This window comes from Zea mays, chromosome 2 (genome assembly GCF_902167145.1).
Source record: "Zea mays cultivar B73 chromosome 2, Zm-B73-REFERENCE-NAM-5.0, whole genome shotgun sequence".
In the NCBI taxonomy this organism is placed as follows: domain Eukaryota; kingdom Viridiplantae; phylum Streptophyta; class Magnoliopsida; order Poales; family Poaceae; genus Zea; species Zea mays.
In genome coordinates, this window is record NC_050097.1 from 20,691,263 (window position 1) to 20,714,030 (window position 22,768).

The window sequence follows — 22,768 nt, forward strand, 5'->3', positions numbered from 1 at the left end:
AGCACAGAAAAGCAAAGCTCTCGCGATTCGCGAACATGGGCTGCACTGGACTCATCACCTGTATCACAGTCACTTCATCCTGATGAGGACGTTGGATTGGATGCGACAAGTATTCTGCGAACTCGATCTAGCGAATTTAGTTCATTTTTTAACTAAAACGTGACAGTAGTTAAAAAAAAGAGAATCGTATATTTTCAATTTGACAGATATGTTTCAAGCGGAATAGTATTTCGTGCGAAAAATGTTCAGTTTACTAGTACGTACCGGCCAAAAGCGAGCAAGTGGTCGTGGTGGCCCCCGCATACTACGCTACGATACGACTTTTCATTGTCTGAATCGGGGAGGAGCTGCGATTCTCTGGTCTGATGTGTCATTCTCGCCGAGCCTGCTGCCTGCGGACCGCCATCCGGCATTCCGGCGCTCCCCCAACGTTTTAAAAAAGCTCCAGGCTAGAGTGCTAGACCACGCAACGAGACGCTCTGCTACCCTACAAAACCGCACGCAAGCCGGTCATCACATCGCGCGCGCCCGTTCGCACCGCACGCTGGCTGCCCTAGATTTGCTCAATTTCCGTATGGGGTAGAGATCGTCCCGTGCGCGCGGCAGAGCTAAGCAGGCAAGTCGCAGCGTTCGCCAATTGGACACCGGACGGCCTCACGAGCGCAGACGGCAAGTGACCGTTGCGCTCGCCTAGCTAGCTGCCGCGCGCGGTCTGCGCCTGGCCTCTTGCGGCAATCGCAGTACAGTGCCGGTGGTCACGCCCCTATCGAGAAGCGGTACGGGGCCCCTTGCGAGAATACCCGGCGTCCCTCCTGTTTTCTGCTGCGTCCGCGACGTGTGGAACACAGGTAACTCGTTCGACCGTTCGTACAAAGCTACTAGGTGGATACTGTAGTTCTGCACTCTGCAGCAATACATGTACACGTACACTATGGATCCACTGTTTGCTGGGTTGCCGATCCAAGGCTAACTTTCTCCGTCTAGCTAAGACTGGAATTGCACTGTAAAATGCATGGCCCAGAAAGGCACTCGAGTACTCTGACACCGCACATACATATACCCGCGTTTTTTTTGACACGGCATCATGCATTTGCAGGTAGACAAGTAGGGTGCTCTACACCTGACGACGAGCAGACCAGACGTGGTTAGGAGTGAGTAGTGAGGAGGAGGTGCCCATGATGACCCAGAAGAGAACAAGGATGAACGACGATGCCTTTTAATCCCACACCTCGATCGATCGCCATCTACAACAACTGCTACAAAGAGAATAATGTACTCTCGTATGGCACGGACAGAAAAGCGCCCCGGCTTTGCTACTTGCAGGGCGGGGCCGGCCGCGGCGGCGTGGCCACCTCCGCCATGAGTCCATGACCATGCCGCGCCCGCGCACGCCCTCCCAACGCACGCGAGAGGCCTTTTGCCTTTGTGCGGCTGCTGCTGCTCTCGCCGTCGCCCCTCGCCCTCCCTCCCCCTCCCCGCCCGCGGCGTGCGCGTTCGTGCATGCAGGCATGTGCGCGCGGCATGCATGCGGGTGTACGTTCGTTCTTGGATCGTTGCTGTTGTTTAAGGTTCTCGACGCGGATTAGTTTATTCTGACCACTCTAGTTTCCGATTAGCGCAGCTCTTTGTAATATGCTGCGGCTGCATGCGAGCTGCCCTCTGGGGACGGCATGAGACCCGTATCTAGGATGATGCATGGCAGCGGCCGGGCGCGTTCTTACCGTTGTTCTTCTATCTCGTGCCTTGCGGTGGCATCTCTTGGCGGGCCGCCGCGCTCTGCAGTGACTTTCTTCTCACTCGCGGGGCGTGCGCAGTGCATGCACGCTACTACTACCTGCTCGATGTCGGCGCTCCTGTGACTGTCCTTAGTGTACGCTTGTGTCTGCATCCGATCTACCTACCCTTTCCCGGAGGGCCCCGGCCCCCACCGTCGATCTGGACCATGCATCGTCTAGGGATTTGGTAAAGCTGACCTGTCTGTCACACACATTTTTTCATGCACTACTGCATGCATGTTACATGTACGGTACGTAATACGGTATGCAGGGATCGCATGCACGCAAGAATTTGTTCGAGCAACACATGTTTTAGTGCTTCAGGACACCAGTAAAAATCAAAGGAAGCTGCGGGCGTTAAACACATTCTATTAACTAGCTAGTTAATTAACCTAGCTAGCTAGCAATGCAAGAGTGAAAAGTGTGAAACTGAAGAGAGAGCATGACCGTTGGCATCCGACCAAGGCAAGAAGTTCCAAATCACGCCCGACGGCGTCTGCAGGCTGGCCGGTTGCTAGGTTGCATTTGGAGCGTTCCCGCCTCTCTCTCGACTCCATTATTTCCGTTGGTTCTTGACCTCAGCTCGCTCCTCTCACTCACCTCTATATATGCCCCGCCCTCTTGCCCGTGTTGGTGGTACCCCGCGTCGCCCTCCGTCGTCTCAGCGTATGTTGTGCATGTGAAGAGAGAGAGGAAGAGGGTGACGAGCGAGAAAAAAGCTAGTAGAGTGATAGCTTGACAAGACGCATTGAAGCGAAGGCCACGCATACCAAAGCAACCTCACCATCGCTCGCAAGCTACTCGATCAAGGACATTATTGTCGCAACGAGCTAGCAAGAATAATCCGCGTTAGTTTCGCGAAGCGGTGGTACATATGGCTCGCATCCTCGTGCTGGCTCTGCTCACCATCGCGAGCCTCCTCCTGCCGCCGGTCGTCGCGAGCCAGCAGGCGGCGGCCAAGTGCGAGTACAGAAAGCACTCCGGCCACCGGTACAGGCACCCGGTGGGCGTGCGGAAGATCGTGGTGGACGCGGGCGGCGCCGGCGACTTCGTCTCCATCCAGCGCGCCGTCGACTCCGTGCCGGAGGGCAACACCGTGCGCGTCATCGTGCAGATCAACGCCGGCACGTACATGTAAGCTCGCTAGCTACAGTACTACTAATAGCTACCTCTACCCTCGCTCTCCTTCGTTCGCCATTCTAAGTATGTGTGTGCGTGCAGAGAGAAGGTGGTAGTGCCGGCGTCGAAGCCGTACGTCACGTTCCAGGGCGCCGGGCGCGACGTGACGGTGGTGGAGTGGCACGACCGGGCCAGCGACCGCGGCCCCGACGGGCAGCCGCTCCGCACCTACAACACCGCCTCAGTAACCATCCTAGCTAACTATTTCAACGCTAAGAACATCAGCTTCAAGGTGAGCAGCCGTTTGCCCAGCAGACCACCCAGTACGTGGCCGAGAGACGATGGTGCAGCAGGGGCAGGCAAAGTGACAAAACCTCTCAGAGAGTCACAAGTCTCTGGACTTTTGCTTCTAAACGCCGCTGTCTCTGTGTATCTCGTTCCTTTTCGAAAATTTTGAATCCGATCGATCCGCGTGTTTTCACACACTAAGCTAGCAAGATCGACGCTATCACGCTACTGCGTGCCCTGTATCTGTTGAAGTTGTGCCTGTAGGCTGCAGGTTGGCTGGGTGTGTGTGGCTTCAAAATTCGGCGGCGACAGGCATCCTGGACGAGCAAAACGCGCATTCGATCTGGCTGATTTTTTCGGTTGGCCGTCTTGGTCCAATGCAGCAGGGGCAGGCTCCTAACTGACGCACCTTTTCCCTTTCCAATGTCTCGTCTTGACACGCAGAACACAGCTCCGGCGCCGATGCCCGGCACGCAAGGAGGGCAGGCGGTGGCGTTCCGCATCTCCGGCGACAAGGCCTTCTTCTTCGGCTGCGGGTTCTACGGCGCGCAGGACACGCTGTGCGACGACGCCGGCCGGCACTACTTCCGCGACTGCTACATCGAGGGCTCCATCGACTTCGTCTTCGGCAACGCCCGCTCCCTCTACAAGGTGCGTAGTACCGCCGCCGCCGCCGCGTACGTGCGCTCACGCGCACTGGCTACTGACCGACGCCGCCCGTCAAATAACTGTGGAAACGCGCGCGCGCAGGACTGCGAGCTGCACTCGACGGCGCAGCGGTTCGGCTCGGTGGCGGCGCACGGGCGGCGCGACCCGTGCGAGCGCACCGGCTTCGCCTTCGTCAACTGCCGGGTGACCGGCACGGGGCGGCTCTACGTGGGGCGGGCCATGGGGCAGTACTCGCGCATCGTCTACGCCTACACCTACTTCGACAGCGTCATCGCGCCAGGCGGCTGGGATGACTGGGACCACACCAGCAACAAGAGCATGTAACGTTCAGCAGTTCATCACGCCAGTTACATTACATACCGTGCCGTCCCTGCGGCGCTAACGTCAGTGACTGTTATTGTTACCTCCTCGCCGGCGCGCACAGGACGGCGTTCTTCGGGATGTACAGGAACTGGGGCCCCGGCGTCGACGCCGTGCACGGCGTCTCCTGGGCGCGAGAGCTCGACTACTTCGCCGCCCGCCCTTTCCTCGGCAAGAGCTTCGTCAACGGATACCACTGGCTCACACCTGATGTCTGAAAAACACACAAACACACGCGCGAGAGTCAGGAGACACATCGATTACAGCAAACCAGATTAATTTATTCGTACAGCATAAAGACAGAATAAGACACCATTTACAAGCCACTGAATATGTATAGTGATCCACTGGCGCAGAAGTCAGATTCAAGATTCATTTCGTCTATAAAAAATAGTTTCCAAAACTTCGTCATGTGCAGTGTAAACTAGACAGTGAGCAGTGAGTCTGTTATGTCTCTGCATAGGAGACCTTGGATGTGCAATTCAAGTTGTTCCATTATGTTTGAATCTGCAAAGGAGCATGGACACAAAGTTTGTGAAGCACAGTATAATTTCAATATTTTCTAGAAAATAACCAAACATCCATATGACATAATAGTAAGTTCATAATCCAACGACAACATAGTGGCTAGATCTAACACGATCCAATGAGAAAAGGTCAACATAACCCAACGGCATAATAGTATTTTGCATGTTGGATTGTAAACGTACTATGACGTGAAGATGATTGATTATTGTTTACAAAATGTTTAAATTAGATGCATATGAAATATTGAAACATTGTTGTCAGCCCCTAGGTATGGATACCATAGGCACTACAACCAAACTAGGTCTACATGAAGAGGACAGGCCCCACCTTCGAGGCAGGGCAAATTGACAAGACCCCCTTGAGGCTCTGTTCGTTTTGTGCTGATCCATAAGGATTGAGGGGGGATCAAATCCCCTACAAGTCAAAATCCTCTTCAATCCATTCCAATCCACCTCAATCCCTATGGTTTTGGGATCAAACGAACATGACCTGAAGGGACATGGGAGAATACGTGGTCGAGATCCCCACCACGTGTCAACCCAATGGGAGGGTTCCTTGCCACGAATGCCTTTGTTGGGCTTCCTTTCGCAACGACATTCGCTGCCCTGAAACGGGATTCGGTTGCGACACATGATCTGATTGATTCCTTGTCCATGGCTGGTTCCGGTACCGTCACATGAATTCAAGGACCCGTTGGGCACCCCAGACCCTATCTACGAGGCTCCGGACCCATCCCGCATAGCTTTCTACAATCGTCAGCTCCATCTGCTCTCGGTGCTCCAACTGGGCCCCAAACCCCTTGGAAGGCGTCCATATCATCATGGTAAACTAATCCTCTGCCGTCCACCAGGCAAGGCCCAGGGGGCCACAACACTCAGGCCCTAGTAGGTGCTGGCCTGATAGGCTCCCGACGTGCCACAGAGATGCTTCCCCGTCCCTGTCTATCCGTCAGGAGAGAATTTCTTCTCATTTACATCCTCGTGGGAGAAGAAACTCATCTATTTCCTAATGGAAGAATTCTTCGCATGCAATCGGGGATCAGATCCATTGCCATCTTTAGAGGCAACACACCAACTCAGATAACTTCACACATTCTTACTCTCTGGCTCTAACTACCCAACTGTAAGAGGACTTAGCTGGTTGCTAGCAATGCAATTCATGTAAGGAGAACGAAGAGTATTATGCTTTGACGGTTGAACCTCCAAAAAACTCATGGCTCCTAGCTGTGTTCAGATGGGTGTCATAGCCATTCTCCGATGACCGAGCTAGGGCCCTGCATCGTGCATCGTGGTAGATAGTTGAGTAGCACTCTAAGAGCATCTCCAAGAGAGGCTCTAAACATGGTCCTATTTTAAATATAGGGCTCAAAACCATAAAACATCTTTCCAACAGCGGCCCTATTTTATAAAATTTCATCAAATGGTTATAGGGCTCGGTCTCTCGGGTCCTAAATATATTACTCATATACTGGAGCCCTATCCTCAATTTCACTTAATCTCTAACCATTTATTTTCTAATATCATGATTTATTTCCTAAATAGCATTATTTAAGGCCTGGCTATTGGAGTAAACATTTCTTTTGAGACCCTAAACATTCTAAATATGATCCTATTTCAAATTTTAGGACTGAAAGGGAATTAGGCTTACACCTAGTTCCTAAATAATTTTGGTGGTTGAATTGCCCAACACAAATAATTGGACTAACTAGTTTGCCCAAGTGTATAGATTATACAGGTGTAAAAGGTTCACCCTCAGCCAATAAAAAGACCAAGTTTTGGATTCAATAAAGGAGCAAAGGGGCAACCGAAGGCACCCCTGGTCTGGCGCACCGGACTGTCCGGCGTGCCACCGGACAGTGAACAGTACCTGTCCGGTGCACCAGGGAACTCAGACTCAAACTCGCCACCTTCGAGAATTTCCAGGGCGACTCGGCTATAATTCACCGGACTGTCCGGTGTACACCGGACAGTGTCCGGTGCGCCAAGGGAGGTCGGCCTCAGGAACTCGCCAGCTTCGGGAAACGCCAACGGATAGCCCGCTAAAATTCACCGGACTGTCCGGTGTGCACCGGACTGTCCGGTGCGCCTCCGAAGCAACGGTCATCTCCGCGCCAACGGCTCTCTGCCGCGCATTTAATGCGCCCTCTGCGCGCGCAGAAGTCAGAATCGCCCATGCTGGCACACCGGACATCAAACAGTACCTGTCCGGTGTGCACCGGACACCCAGGCGGGCCCACAAGTCAGAAGCTCCAACGGTCAGAATCCAACGGCAGTGATGACGTGGCAGGGGGCACCGGACTGTCCGGTGTGCACCGGACTGTCCGGTGCGCCATCGAACAGACAGCCTCCCAACGGCCACATTTGGTGGTTGGGGCTATAAATACCCCAACCACCCCACCATTCATGGCATCCAAGTTTTCCACTTCTCAACTACTACAAGAGCTCTAGCATTCAATTCTAGACACACTAAAGAGATCAAATCCTCTCCAATTCCACACAAAGCCCTAGTGACTAGTGAGAGTGATTTGCCGTGTTCATTTGAGCTCTTGCGCTTGGATTGCTTCTTTTCTTTCTCACTTGTTCTTGAGATCACAACTCCATTGTAATCAAGGCAAGAGGCACCAATTGTGTGGTGGCCCTTGCGGGGAAGTTTTGTTCCCGGCTTTGATTTGAGAAAAGAAGCTCACTCGGTCCGAGGGACCGTTTGAGAGAGGGAAGGGTTGAAAGAGACCCGGCCTTTGTGGCCTCCTCAACGGGGAGTAGGTTTGCAAGAACCGAACCTCGGTAAAACAAATCTCCGTGTCTCACTTGCTTATTCGCTTGGGATTTGTTTTTGCGCCCTCTCTCGCGGACTCGTTTATATTTCTAACGCTAACCCGGCTTGTAGTTGTGTTTATATTTGTAAATTTCAGTTTCGCCCTATTCACCCCCCCTCTAGGCGACTATCAATTGGTATCAGAGCCCGGTGCTTCATTAGAGCCTAACCGCTCGAAGTGATGTCGGGAGATCACGCCAAGAAGGAGATGGAGACCGGCGAAAAGCCCACTACAAGCCACGGGAGCACTTCATCGGAAGAGTCCCACACCAAGAGGAAGGAGAAGAAGAAGGACTCCTCCAAACGGAAGGAGAAAAAGTCTTCCTCTTCTCATCACAAAGAGAAGAAGGAAAAATCTTCTTCTCACAAGCCGCATCGGAGAGGAGACAAGCACAAAAGGATGAGGAAGGTGGTCTACTACGAGACCGACACTTCATCAACATCGACCTCCGACTCCGATGCGCCCTCCGTCACTTCTAAGCGCCAAGAGCGCAAGAAGTATAGTAAGATCCCCCTACGCTACCCTCGCATTTCCAAACATACACCTTTACTTTCCGTCCCATTAGGCAAACCACCAACTTTTGATGGTGAAGATTACGCTAGGTGGAGCGATTTAATGCGATTTCATCTAACCTCGCTCCACAAAAGTATATGGGATGTTGTTGAGTTTGGTGCACAGGTACCGTCGGTAGGGGATGAAAACTATGATGAGGATGAGGTGGCCCAAATCGAGCACTTCAACTCTCAAGCAACAACAATACTCCTCGCCTCTCTAAGTAGAGAGGAGTATAACAAAGTACAAGGGTTGAAGAGCGCCAAGGAGATTTGGGATGTGCTCAAAACCGCGCACGAAGGAGACGAACTCACCAAGATCACCAAGCAGGAAACGATCGAGGGGGAGCTCGGTCGGTTCCGGCTTCGCAAAGGGGAGGAGCCACAACACATGTACAACCGGCTCAAGACCTTGGTGAATCAAGTGCGCAACCTCGGGAGCGTAAAATGGGATGACCACGAGATGGTTAAGGTTATTCTAAGATCTCTTATTTTCCTTAACCCTACTCAAGTTCAATTAATCCGTGGTAATCCTAGATATACTAAAATGACCCCCGAGGAAGTTATCGGGAATTTTGTGAGTTTTGAATGCATGATCGAAGGCTCAAGGAAGATCAACGAGCTTGATGATGCCACCACATCCGAAGCTCAACCCGTTGCATTCAAAGCAACGGAGGAGAAGAAGGAGGAGTCTACACCAAGTCGACAACCAATCGACGCCTCCAAGCTTGACAATGAGGAGATGGCGCTCGTCATCAAGAGCTTCCGCCAAATCCTCAAACAAAGGAGGGGGAAAGACTACAAGTCCCGCTCCAAGAAGGTTTGCTACAAATGTGGTAAGCCCGGTCATTTTATTGCTAAATGTCCTATATCTAGTGACAGTGACCGAGGCGACGACAAGAAGGGGAGAAGAAAGGAGAAGAAAAGGTACTACAAGAAGAAGGGCGGCGATGCCCATGTTTGTCGGGAATGGGATTCCGACGAGAGCTCAAGCGACTCCTCCGACGACGAGGACGCCGCCAACATCGCCGTCACCAAGGGACTCCTCTTCCCCAACGTCGGCCACAAGTGCCTCATGGCAAAGGACGACAAAAAGAAGGTTAAATCTAAATCCTCCACTAAATATGAATCCTCTAGTGATGACAATGCTAGTGATGAGGAAGATAATTTGCGTTCCCTTTTTGCCAACCTTAACATAGCTCAAAAAGAAAAATTAAATGAATTGGTTAGTGCTATTCATGAAAAGGATGATCTTTTGGATTCCCAAGAGGACCTCCTTATTAAGGAAAACAAGAAACATGTTAAGGTTAAAAAGGCTTATGCTCTTGAAATTGGGAAATGTGAAAAATTATCTAGTGAGCTAAGCACTTGCCGTGAGATGATTGACAACCTTAGAAATGAAAATGCTAGTTTAAATGCTAAGGTTGATTCTCATGTTTGTAATGTTTCAATTCCCAATCCTAGAGATAATAATGATGATTTGCTTACTAGGATTGAAGAATTAAACATTTCTCTTGCTAGCCTTAGAATAGAGAATGAAAATTTGATTGCTAAGGCTAAAGATTTTGATGTTTGCAAAGTTACAATTGCCGATCTTAGAGATAAAAATGATATTCTTCATGCTAAGATTGTTGAACTTAATTCCTGCAAACCGTCTACATCTACTATTGAGCATGTGTCTATTTGTGATAGATGTAGAGATATTGATGTTAATGCTATTCATGATCACATGGCTTTAATTAAACAACAAAATGATCATATAGCAAAACTAGATGCTAAAATTGCCGAGCACAACTTAGAAAATGAGAAATTTAAATTTGCTCGTAGCATGCTTTATAATGGGAGACGCCCTGGCATTAAGGATGGCATTGGCTTCCAAAGGGGAGACAATGTCAAAATTAATGCCCCTCCTAAGAACTTGTCTAACTTTGTTAAGGGCAAGGCTCCCATGCCTCAGGATAACGAGGGCTACATTTTATACCCTGCCGGCTATCCTGAGAGCAAAATTAGGAGAATTCATTCTAGGAAGTCTCACTCTGGCCCTAATCATGCTTTTATGTATAAGGGTGAGACATCTAGCTCTAGGCAACCAACCCGTGCCAAGTTGCCTAGAAAGAAAACTCCTAATGCATCAAATGATCATGCCATTTCATTTAAAACTTTTGATGCTTCTTATGTGCTTACTAACAAATCCGGCAAAGTGGTTGCCAAGTTTGTTGGGGGCAAACACAAGGGTTCCAAGACTTGTGTTTGGGTACCCAAAGTTCTTGTGTCTAATGCCAAAGGACCCAAAACCATTTGGGTACCTAAAGTCAAGAACTAAACTTGTTTTGTAGGTTTATGCATCCGGGGGCTCAAGTTGGATACTCGACAGCGGGTGCACAAACCACATGACAGGGGAGAAGAGGATGTTCTCCTCATATGAGAAAAACCAAGATCCCCAAAGAGCAATCACATTCGGGGATGGAAATCAAGGTTTGGTCAAAGGTTTGGGTAAAATTGCTATATCTCCTGACCATTCCATTTCCAATGTTTTTCTCGTTGATTCTTTAGATTACAATTTGCTTTCTGTATCTCAATTATGTCAAATGGGCTACAACTGTCTTTTCACTGATATAGGTGTCACTGTCTTTAGAAGAAGTGATGATTCAATAGCATTTAAGGGAGTGTTAGAGGGTCAGCTATACTTGGTAGACTTTGATAGAGCTGAACTCGACACTTGCTTAATTGCTAAGACTAACATGGGCTGGCTCTGGCATCGCCGACTAGCACATGTTGGAATGAAGAATCTTCATAAGCTTCTAAAGGGAGAACACATTTTGGGACTAACAAATGTTCATTTTGAGAAAGACAAGGTTTGTAGTGCATGCCAAGCAGGAAAGCAAGTTGGCTTTCATCATCCACATAAGAACATAATGACGACCGACAGGCCACTGGAGCTCCTACACATGGATCTTTTTGGCCCGATTGCTTACATAAGCATCGGCGGGAGTAAGTACTGTCTAGTTATTGTGGATGATTATTCTCGCTTCACTTGGGTATTCTTTTTGCAGGAAAAATCTCAAACCCAAGAGACCTTAAAAGGATTCTTGAGACGGGCTCAAAATGAGTTCGGCTTAAGGATCAAGAAAATTAGAAGCGATAACGGGACGGAGTTCAAGAATTCTAAAATTGAAGGCTTCCTTGAGGAGGAGGGCATCAAGCATGAGTTCTCTTCTCCCTACACGCCACAACAAAATGGTGTAGTGGAGAGGAAGAATAGAACTCTATTGGACATGGCAAGGACCATGCTTGATGAGTACAAGACTTCGGATCGGTTTTGGGCCGAGGCGGTCAACACCGCCTGCTACGCCATCAACCGGTTATATCTTCACCGAATCCTCAAGAAGACATCATATGAACTCCTAATCGGTAAAAAGCCCAACATTTCATACTTTAGAGTTTTTGGTAGCAAATGCTTTATTCTTGTTAAAAGAGGTAGAAAATCTAAATTTGCTCCTAAAACTGTAGAAGGCTTTTTACTTGGTTATGACTCAAACACAAGGGCATATAGGGTCTTTAACAAGTCCACTGGACTAGTTGAAGTCTCATGTGACGTTGTGTTTGATGAAACTAACGGCTCTCAAGTAGAGCAAGTTGATCTTGATGAGATAGGTAATGAAGAGGCTCCATGCATAGCGCTAAGGAACATATCCATTGGGGATGTGTGTCCTAAGGAATCCGAAGAGCCTCCAAGTGCACAAGATCAACCATCCTCCTCCACGCAAGCATCTCCACCAACTCAAAATGAGGATGAGACTCAAGTTGATGAAGGGCAAAATCAAGAAGATGAGCCACCTCAAGATGATGGCAATGATCAAGGGGGAGATGCAAATGATCAAGAAAAGGAGGATGAGGAAGAACCAAGGCCGCCACACCCAAGAGTCCACCAAGCAATCCAACGAGATCACCCCGTCGACACCATCCTCGGCGACATTCATAAGGGGGTAACCACTCGATCTCGTGTTGCACATTTTTGTGAACATTACTCTTTTGTTTCCTCTATTGAGCCACACAGGATAGAGGAAGCACTTCAAGATTCGGATTGGGTGGTGGCAATGCAAGAGGAGCTCAACAATTTCACGAGGAACGAGGTATGGCATTTAGTTCCACGTCCTAACCAAAATGTTGTAGGAACCAAATGGGTCTTCCGCAACAAGCAAGATGAGCATGGTGTGGTGACAAGGAACAAAGCTCGACTCGTGGCCAAAGGGTATTCACAAGTCGAAGGTTTGGATTTCGGTGAAACCTATGCACCCGTAGCTAGGCTTGAGTCAATTCGCATATTATTGGCCTATGCTACTTACCATGGCTTTAAGCTTTATCAAATGGACGTGAAAAGTGCCTTTCTCAATGGACCAATCAAGGAAGAGGTCTATGTTGAGAAACCTCCCGGCTTTGAAGACAGTGAGTATCCTAACCATGTTTATAAGCTCTCTAAGGCGCTTTATGGGCTCAAGCAAGCCCCAAGAGCATGGTATGAATGCCTTAGAGATTTCCTTATTGATAATGGCTTCAAAGTCGGTAAAGCCGATCCTACACTCTTTACTAAAACTCTTGAAAATGACTTGTTGGTATGCCAAATTTATGTTGATGATATTATATTTGGGTCTACTAACGAGTCTACTTGTGAAGAGTTTAGTAGGATTATGACACAGAAATTCGAGATGTCTATGATGGGGGAGTTGAAGTATTTCTTAGGATTCCAAGTGAAGCAACTCCAAGAGGGCACCTTCATTAGCCAAACGAAGTATACTCAAGACATTCTAAACAAGTTTGGGATGAAGGATGCCAAGCCCATCAAAACACCCATGGGAACCAATGGGCATCTCGACCTCGACACGGGAGGTAAGTCCGTAGATCAAAAGGTATACCGGTCGATGATATGTTCTTTACTCTACTTATGTGCATCTCGACCGGATATTATGCTTTCCGTATGCATGTGTGCAAGATTCCAAGCCGACCCTAAGGAAGCTCACCTTACGGCCGTGAAACGAATCTTGAGATATTTGGCTTATACTCCTAAGTTTGGGCTTTGGTATCCTAGGGGATCCATATTTGATTTGATTGGTTATTCGGATGCCGATTGGGCGGGGTGCAAAATCAATAGGAAGAGCACATCGGGGACTTGCCAGTTCTTGGGAAGATCCTTGGTGTCTTGGGCTTCAAAGAAGCAAAATTCGGTCGCTCTTTCCACCGCCGAAGCCGAGTACATTGCCGCAGGCCATTGTTGCGCGCAATTGCTTTGGATGAGGCAAACCCTGCGGGACTACGGTTACAAATTGACCAAAGTTCCCTTGCTATGTGATAATGAGAGTGCAATCAAAATGGCCGACAATCCCGTCGAGCATAGCCGCACTAAACACATAGCCATCCGGTATCATTTTCTTAGGGATCACCAGCAAAAGGGAGATATCGAGATTTCTTACATTAACACTAAAGATCAATTAGCCGATATCTTTACCAAGCCTCTTGATGAACAATCTTTTAACAAACTTAGGCATGAGCTCAATATTCTTGATTCTAGAAATTTCTTTTGCTAGCTTGCACACATAGCTCATTTGAATACCTTTGATTATATCTCTTTTATATGCTATGACTAATGTGTTTTCAAGTCTATTTCAAACCAAGTCATAGGTATATTGAAAGGGAATTGGAGTCTTCGGCAAAGACAAAGGCTTCCACTCCGTAACTCATACTTCGCCATCACTCCAAGCATCTCTCTATTCTTTGGGGAGAAATGAGAATCCAAAGCAAAAGGACTTCGTCTTCGGTATAATCTTAACTCATTTACTTATGACCAAAGGGGAAGATAGTACCTAAGGGCTCTAATGATTCCGTTTTTGGCGATTCATGCCAAAAAGGGGGAGAAATGAGCCCAAAGCAAAAGGACCGCACCACCACCACCAAATTCAAAAACTTAAGTGTTTTCCAAAAGTATTTTTCAATTGGTATCCTATTGTGTTCAAAAGGGGGAGAAAGTAGTATTTCAAAAATGATATATCAAAACCCTCTTGAACACTAAGAGGAGTATCTCGTTTAGGGGGAGTTTTGGTTATGTCAAGGAAAAGCATTTGAAACAAGGGGAGAGAATTCCAAATCTTAAGAATGCTTTGCAAATCTTATTCATTTACCTTTGACTATTTGCAAAAGAACTTTGAAAAGGATTTACAAAAGATTTTTGCAAAAACAAAACTCGTGGTGCAAACGTGGTCCAAAATGTTATATAAGAAAGAAACAATCCATGCATATCTTGTAAGTATTTCTATTGGCTCAATTCCAAGCATCCTTTACACTTACATTATGCAAACTAGTTCAATTATGCACTTCTATATTTGCTTTGGTTTGTGTTGGCATCAATCACCAAAAAGGGGGAGATTGAAAGGGAATTAGGCTTACACCTAGTTCCTAAATAATTTTGGTGGTTGAATTGCCCAACACAAATAATTGGACTAACTAGTTTGCCCAAGTGTATAGATTATACAGGTGTAAAAGGTTCACCCTCAGCCAATAAAAAGACCAAGTTTTGGATTCAATAAAGGAGCAAAGGGGCAACCGAAGGCACCCCTGGTCTGGCGCACCGGACTGTCCGGCGTGCCACCGGACAGTGAACAGTACCTGTCCGGTGCACCAGGGAACTCAGACTCAAACTCGCCACCTTCGGGAATTTCCAGGGCGACTCGGCTATAATTCACCGGACTGTCCGGTGTACACCGGACAGTGTCCGGTGCGCCAAGGGAGGTCGGCCTCAGGAACTCGCCAGCTTCGGGAAACGCCAACGGATAGCCCGCTAAAATTCACCGAACTGTCCGGTGTGCACCGGACTGTCCGGTGCGCCTCCGAAGCAACGGTCATCTCCGCGCCAACGGCTCTCTGCCGCGCATTTAATGCGCCCTCTGCGCGCGCAGAAGTCAGAATCGCCCATGCTGGCACACCGGACATCAAACAGTACCTGTCCGGTGTGCACCGGACACCCAGGCGGGCCCACAAGTCAGAAGCTCCAACGGTCAGAATCCAACGGCAGTGATGACGTGGCAGGGGGCACCGGACTGTCCGGTGTGCACCGGACTGTCCGGTGCGCCATCGAACAGACAGCCTCCCAACGGCCACATTTGGTGGTTGGGGCTATAAATACCCCAACCACCCCACCATTCATGGCATCCAAGTTTTCCACTTCTCAACTACTACAAGAGCTCTAGCATTCAATTCTAGACACACTAAAGAGATCAAATCCTCTCCAATTCCACACAAAGCCCTAGTGACTAGTGAGAGTGATTTGCCGTGTTCATTTGAGCTCTTGCGCTTGGATTGCTTCTTTTCTTTCTCACTTGTTCTTGAGATCACAACTCCATTGTAATCAAGGCAAGAGGCACCAATTGTGTGGTGGCCCTTGCGGGGAAGTTTTGTTCCCGGCTTTGATTTGAGAAAAGAAGCTCACTCGGTCCGAGGGACCGTTTGAGAGAGGGAAGGGTTGAAAGAGACCCGGCCTTTGTGGCCTCCTCAACGGGGAGTAGGTTTGCAAGAACCGAACCTCGGTAAAACAAATCTCCGTGTCTCACTTGCTTATTCGCTTGGGATTTGTTTTTGCGCTCTCTCTCGCGGACTCGTTTATATTTCTAACGCTAACCCGGCTTGTAGTTGTGTTTATATTTGTAAATTTCAGTTTCGCCCTATTCACCCCCCCTCTAGGCGACTATCAAGGACTCTATTTTAGGGTTTGTTGTTGGAGATGCTCTAAAAGCCCTTGTTGAATCTTTAAAGTGGCATTGACCTTGTACCCTCGACTGTCAAAAACGACATTTGTGTTGACCTTTATTCACATTATGTACTAGAATTTCGTGAATTATAATTGTAATTATGCATTTTACTATGTTTTATTTTTAATTTAGTTGTATTATATTTTTTCATGGGATGCCCCGATCGTGTTTTTCTTGTGTACAAAAAATTAGTGTTAAAACTTGATTAGAGTAGAGAAAAAGAGAAATTAGTTGATTCCTATTCTTGAGAGTGGTGTTGGTTAGATTCACCTATTTAAGAGTGGTATAGATTGAATTCTCTCGACCAAGGGAGTTGGCAGGGAATAACTAAGGGTGGGCATTTTAAAACTGAAGATCGAACCTGAATAGACCATTCTATTTGTTTTTTCAGGTTCGGTTCGTATATGTGTCATATTTGGGAATACATGTTAGGATTCAGTTTCTAACCTTTAAAACCCAAGTAGACCAAATAATCCCAAATATATAAAAAAAACTCTTAGCTTGTGTTGATATTATTTTATAATGTATGAAATTACTAGTTAAAAATTATGGTATCATCTTAATGATTATATATATAGTATGTATATTTAGAGCTCTGGTCTTCCAATAACTAGAAGAAGCCCTAGCTCAACGGTGTCATCCGGTTCAGCCGCACCAGATTCGGGCGACTATAAAAACACTCTAGGCTGTTAGGGATTAAGTTTTAGCGGCGACGACCCTGGAGGCCAGCGGCGATGGCGCTTCGAGGCGGGCAACCGGCGGCGACGCTCCCCAGATCAAGCGATAGTGACGCTCCAGAAACAGGCGAGCAAGTGCCGGCGGTGCTCCCAAAGCGGACGAGCGGCGACAACGCACCCTAGGCTCGGTGGCGATAGCGGTTGCGCGAGGCGCGATAGGCTTCAACATCGGTGATGGTGGCCCCGAGGGAGCATAGTGGCCACGGATCTGGGAGGTGCGCACGCATGACGGCGGATCCTAGAGACACGCACGCGACGTGGGCTCCTCGGAGCGCGTGCCTCAGAGTGGTACACGCTAGCCCCACCTCCTGCGATAGTATTACTCATTTTTTTATTGTCACATGTTATAACAATAGTACTTTTATGGTCACTTAGTATTTTTATTTAATTATTTATTACGTATATTTTAATAATAAATACTATTATTTAGTCTATTTAATAGACCGAATAGACTGAACTATAAATATCGATCTATTCGTGTTTGGTGTCTAAAATTATTTTAAAATTTTCGGTTATTATTTTTCGTAAACCGAAATTTCAAAACTGAACGGAATTATCGGAATGGACCGAATGCCCAGCCCGTGTCCTTGCACCGTCGTTGCCGCGGTCGTGTCAGAGATGTTCAATTCTTGGTCATGGCCGCCGCCGGAGGAGGTAGCCGCGAGGCGACGGTTGCGGCGGCGCTAGCTCGGGAACCCCGACGCTTTTTCGCGGGTGCGGCCGTACGGGAGAGAGCGCATCCTTGCCGTTGGAGGTTGGACAAAATCAATGCTCCTAGTTTGGTTGGGTGAATGGCAGGCTGGCTGCCTCCCCAGCAGCTACTGCCCACTAATACATTGGTCAAGCTGGCAAGCCGCCGCGCCACCCGCCCGCACTAGCCCACTCCGGAGTCCGGCCCTCGCCCTGCTCGCCGCAATGCATCACCGGTTCGCGGGCCTCGTGCCCACCGCCCGCCCCGCTCTGCCGCCGATCCACGGCGGAGTCGTCGGCCGGAGCTATCCGCCCGTCCACCGGTCCTTGGCGCTTCGCCTGGCGCCGTTTGCCTCCGCGTCTGTCCGACGCGCGTGCCGCCCCCTCGCCGTCTCCGCCCAATCCACCAGCCTCCGGTCTCTCCGAATCTCCCTTTGTCCTCTATACTTCTTGAAATTTTCTTATTTGTACTTCTTGGCTAACTGGACGTGTGGGAAAACTTTGGGATACGATCGGGTTATTTATTTGGTCCACGGCATAGAAGCAAGTGTAAACGCTTTGGAACATCTCCCGTGGGAATTTTGTAGCTATTCGGAAAGGGGATCTACTAATTTTGCCCATCTCGTAGCAGTCACTGCGCACACATCCATAGCAGTTAGTATGTGATTTATGCGTGTTGCTCGCTAGCTATGCCATCCTATCATGTTTAGCTACAACCTTTTACCCCCGATTCCTTCTGTAACGTTGATAATTTCGACGTCTGGGTGATCGTGGTTCTGGTTTCCTATTTCCTCAAAGACGCAGAACTCCTCCAAATTTGAACTTTATGATGCACATGGACGGTTGATGCTGAACCATTGCTAATTCTTTTAATTGCCAGGCCGGAGAAGTTTTTTGAAGTGGAGATGAAGGTGCGCGACTATGAAATTGACCAGTATGGTGTTGTCAACAATGCAATCTATGCTAGCTACTGCCAACATGGTGAGTTCTGTCCATGGTAAAAACTCGAAAGCTAGAATGGAGTGTTAGTACGCTAATATAATTAGTTAGTCTTATATTCTGCTATCATGGTTTGTTTCCGAAAATCTGATTCTTGTTTAGGTAGCATATTGAGATCCCATGTCTGATTCTATGCCTTGAAATTGAGCAGGTCGTCACGAGCTGCTTGAGAGCGTAGGCATCAGTGCAGATGCAGTGGCGCGCAGTGGGGAATCCCTGGCTCTCTCTGAGTTGAACCTCAAGTACTTTGCCCCTTTGAGGGTAAGGTGCTCCTTTCTGAGCCACGCAGAAACCAAAATTGAAGAAATTTAATGAAACTATTTCAGCTTGAAACCCTTGGATTGAACATGTCACCCCATAGCAGTTTCTCTTGGTTCTGATTTGCCCCTCTATTTTCTTTGGACTTGCAGAGTGGCGATAAGTTTGTTGTTAAGGTGAGGCTTGCAGGCATCAAAGGTGTACGGATGATATTCGACCACATCATTACAAAACTGCCTAATCATGAGGTATGCAGAACACCAACAAGTAACAACGTGGGTTTAAGTTCTTCTGCCACAATGTTATGTGTAGAGCTCTGTGGGATCTTGTCAACCCATAGTTACATGCAACTTTCTGCATTTATGTGCAACCTCCGTATACAGCGAAAGATACATATATCGCAAATTTTCACGACATGTTTCTCATGGCAGCTAATTCTGGAGGCAAAGGCAACGGCTGTTTGCCTGAACAAAGACTACTATCCTACCCGTATTCCTCGTGAACTATTGTCCAAGATGCAGCTCTTCTTACCCGTGGACAGCAGAGGGTCAAATGAAGACGTTAATAATCGGAATAACAGCTGCAACTAATTCTGGAGGCAAAGACAAGGGCTGTTTGTTCGAACTGAAGACTACCATCTCATCTCCAAAACTGTTTATGTCATCCAAGCTGCAGCTCCTCATCGAAGAATATAGTAGAATCCCTCCGTTCTTTTTTATTTGTCGTGGTTTAGTTCAAAAATGAACTAGCGGACAATAAATATTCGAGAACGGATGTAGTAGAATCTAGTCTTGGAGACTGGCGGCTGCTTGGTCCTGCAGTGCCAACGAAAACCACCTATGTATCTCCATCTCAGGAGCGCTGTCATAGAAGAGCACAGTCCATCTTCATTCTTTGTAACTGTTCACCCGAAACATTTGATCCGTTACTGCAGTCGTTTGGTACAGAAAGCTCTTCTTGCTCTGGAGGAATAATATGTGCTATGTACATCTGCTTGTTGTATTAGGAACATGAAAGGAAATTGTCGGAAGTAGGATCATGAGGTGCCGACGGATCAGGTGCGGGAATCAACTGCGTAAACATTGTTACATTTACTATGATGATCAGACCAGATATCATATTATGGATCAGGTGCGGAATCAACTGCGTAAATTATTACAAGAAAACAACCCATATACAAGAGAGAATGATCTAGGGATAACGTCAACACAAGATGCAAGAAACAATTGGCGTCCGAGTAGTTCATGTCATGGTTTGGTACATGCCACCTTGGTGTCACCACGGGTGAGGAGGCCGTGAGCGTGAGGGACGTACGAGTTTCATATTATGGATGCATTTAGAGCAACTTTAAAAGGTTGTGTTAGCGTCACAGATGCTTCTAGCGAGAAATAGCAGATATAGAGAGCAGAGAGGAAGCTAGCTGTAGCGTGGAGAGGGGTAAAGGAAGGAAGAAGACAAGAGAATAGACGATGATAATGTTTGTATTCTGATAATTGGTAATTGATATCCTCTTAGCATATACAACTGTTCTTTTATAGCCGCAGAAACCCACTTGTCCTCTGGCAATGGCCCCACATGGCAGCCACTCCTAACAGGTTGGTTGAATTTGCATATTGAAATGTAAATAAAATGATTCTTCAAATCAATTAGCTACTCAAAATGTTTACTTGTCGCAGCAGTTTTATTTTTTGAACATTCCGCATCATTTGTTATTTAACTAAAATACTCTCTCGTCTCAAATTAGTATTCGCTTTAGCTCTTAGTTTTTGTCTATATTCAAATGGATTATAATGAATCTAGATATATATACAAAACACATACATCAATTATTGTATGAATGCGGTAAAACTCTAAAACGAATTTTAATTTGGGACGAGAGAAGTATACATATATGCACATTTATACATATATAGAGGGTGTTTGGTAGCCGCACCAGGCTCCCGATCAGGCTATTGTAGGACCTAGTTCAATGTTTGGCCCACGGATCGTGTGCATTGGCCTAGCTCGGCCATTAGTCTGTCTCCATGTAAACATGAGTATTAGGCATTCATTTCTAGCTCGGTCCATTCGGAGCAGCGTGCGACCCGCAGTTAACTTATCCTAGCCTCTCGTGCCCTGGTGCAGTCTAGGATTTGAGCACTCCTCATTTACACCATCACTCATCTCGCTCATCTCGGATAGTTTGCTCCTCTGTTGTCTTATCGCCTCACCTCTTGTCTATAGTGTCCCTCTCCTAGCAAGGTGTGAGCGCACCCTATGCTCACATGAGGTGCAGGTTTGGGATGAACTTGTTCATGTCCTTCCTCTTCTCCATCCTTGGTGCTATAGTTTTTGCTTCATTCTTCTCCTTCGTCCTTGGTGCTACTATTTTTGCTTGATTCATGTACATTTCTGTTTATGCAAAGTTGGTTTTGTATAACCTTGTTATCTAACTACTATATGTAATGCACTCTAGTTCTTGCTGATGCTTTTAAACTTTGCTTCATATCTAGGGTTTCACATGTTTCATTATGAGTTGGTAGACATCTGTTCTTGGTAGATCTAGATGTTGCATACTTATGTTGTGGAGGCTAGGGATAATGGACCTGTTGTGAATGGTGAGGTTTTCCAAGAGGGTAACAACGATAGGGGACAACCTATGTTCCACTAGGATGTTGTTGTGTCTAGTTTCATTTTTAGCTGTTTTGCCGACCTTGTCAATGAGGGCGTCAATACTAACAAGGGCTTCAAGGAAGTTCATTTCAATGTTGTGGTCAAAGACCTCACAAAGTTTCTTGAGGTTCCTATAAGTTGCACACAAGTGTACAACCACCTTCGTAAGTGGAGGGCTAAGTAGGTTAGGATGAGCAAGCTGGAAGACATTTGTGGTGCTCTTTAGGGTGAGCCAAACTTCATGATCGCCTTTGAATAGGAGCACTGCAATGTCCATTGCAAGGTTAGGACATGGCATGCCTTATAACACTTGTTCATACCAATTGTATGTTTATGTTGACCTATATCTTATTCACTAATTGTAGGCATACCCAGAAAATGTTTTATTTCTTAACACTCTATAGTACACTACCAACCTAAAGCTATCTTTGGTAGTGGGCTAGCAACTGGTAGGTTTGCTATGGCCGGTCCAATGAACCACTTAGGATCCCTGTTGATGCAAACACTATTGACTTGGATGCTCACACACCTATGCAAGTTGAGGAGGATGCACTTCCTGTAGATATCAAGACTGTTGTTGAGACATCTAAGAAAGTGAATATAGAGACTTGAGAAACATTCCTAAAATCATTTCCACCTCTGGTATGGGCAGATTCAACTTGCGCACAAGTCTTTAACCGAATTGTACTTCTTGGAGAAAACCCCAATTTGATTTCGAGTTTTATGATTCGATTCTTCAGTTTTGATCCTTTGGTTCTCGAACTTCTAGAACCATCTTGTTTTCTCTTTGTCTCACTGCTCATAAAATTTCATCCCAATCAGAGCATTTTTTGTCAAGCATCATTGTCATGCAGAGGAGCGACACTACCGATTTGCATAGAGAAGTTCTAGTTTTGCTTCTTCTCAGACTTTCCAGTGTCTAAATTGAGTTCCATTTATTTTTATAGATTAATTATCCTATAATGAACTTGTTCAAGGTATCAACCTTCAATTGGTTGAGGTGTTCTTGGTTTTCTACCTTTTAAAAGTTTTTTATGTCATAGAGGTTTGGGATGAACATTTGGGATTCAAGCCAAGATTGTCTGAGCATAAATAATTTTTATTGGCTCCCATTCATCTTTTTTCTTTGGTCTCCTATTCGATCGTTCAATCGATACCAGAGCGAGTTACCATTTTATTGGCTCCCATTTTTATTGGCAACCATTTACCCTATCGCAATCACGAGAGACCACTCAAGTTATTACATTCTAAATCGAAAGGTTTGTGAGGTGAAGACCTCAACGATCAGAGTCACCCAACTATGAGACCCTCGTAGTGGATGAGTTTTTCAGTAAGCTCAAGTCCATTGAAATCGACCACTAGACTCAGGCTGTCTCCAGCAGATCGTGCATATGGTCATGCAAAACACTATTTTGCACCTTAGACTGCACTTCTCATAGAGTGAAGTTTGAAATAGGAGATGAGATGCGAGATAGGATGGATAAGATGTTGGAAACAGCCTAATACCCCAACATGACCCTTATCTCAGGAG

The 22,768-nt window shown here is 47.0% G+C and overlaps 2 protein-coding genes across 3 annotated transcripts; both read left to right on the forward strand.

Moving 5' to 3' along the window:
• Positions 1-2,385: 2,385 nt before the first annotated feature.
• LOC100216962 (uncharacterized) lies at positions 2,386-4,750 on the forward strand. The gene is made up of 5 exons (NM_001310020.1): positions 2,386-2,909; positions 2,997-3,186; positions 3,627-3,833; positions 3,933-4,171; positions 4,276-4,750. The coding sequence occupies exons 1-5, from the start codon at positions 2,650-2,652 to the stop codon at positions 4,427-4,429; spliced, it is 1,050 nt and encodes a 349-aa protein (NP_001296949.1). The 5' UTR covers positions 2,386-2,649; the 3' UTR covers positions 4,430-4,750.
• Positions 4,751-17,206: 12,456 nt separating this feature from the next.
• On the forward strand, positions 17,207-19,573 carry LOC100502341 (Acyl-acyl carrier protein thioesterase ATL3 chloroplastic). Of its 2 annotated transcripts, none has more exons than NM_001326549.1 (5): positions 17,207-17,392; positions 18,209-18,309; positions 18,479-18,588; positions 18,738-18,833; positions 19,017-19,454. In NM_001326549.1, the coding sequence occupies exons 1-5, from the start codon at positions 17,274-17,276 to the stop codon at positions 19,173-19,175; spliced, it is 585 nt and encodes a 194-aa protein (NP_001313478.1). In that variant the 5' UTR covers positions 17,207-17,273; the 3' UTR covers positions 19,176-19,454. The 2 variants fall into 2 exon arrangements, with proteins under 2 accessions (NP_001313478.1, NP_001183748.1); NM_001196819.1 differs by lacking the exon at positions 17,207-17,392 and adding an exon at positions 17,420-17,744 and having other exon boundaries at positions 19,017-19,573.
• The last annotated feature ends 3,195 nt before the right edge of the window (positions 19,574-22,768 follow it).

Bases quoted from the DNA above. Each gene is read 5' to 3' on its own strand.
- LOC100216962 (NM_001310020.1), top strand. From the start codon at position 2,650: ATGGCTCGCATCCTCGTGCTGGCTCTGCTCACCATCGCGAGCCTCCTC. The intron at 3,187-3,626 runs GTGAGCAGCCGT...CTTGACACGCAG, and splicing joins CTAAGAACATCAGCTTCAAG to AACACAGCTCCGGCGCCGAT. The intron at 4,172-4,275 runs GTAACGTTCAGC...CGGCGCGCACAG, and splicing joins CACACCAGCAACAAGAGCAT to GACGGCGTTCTTCGGGATGT.
- LOC100502341 (NM_001196819.1), top strand. From the start codon at position 17,554: ATGCATCACCGGTTCGCGGGCCTCGTGCCCACCGCCCGCCCCGCTCTG. The intron at 18,589-18,737 runs GTAAGGTGCTCC...TTGGACTTGCAG, and splicing joins AGTACTTTGCCCCTTTGAGG to AGTGGCGATAAGTTTGTTGT. The intron at 18,834-19,016 runs GTATGCAGAACA...TTCTCATGGCAG, and splicing joins CAAAACTGCCTAATCATGAG to CTAATTCTGGAGGCAAAGGC.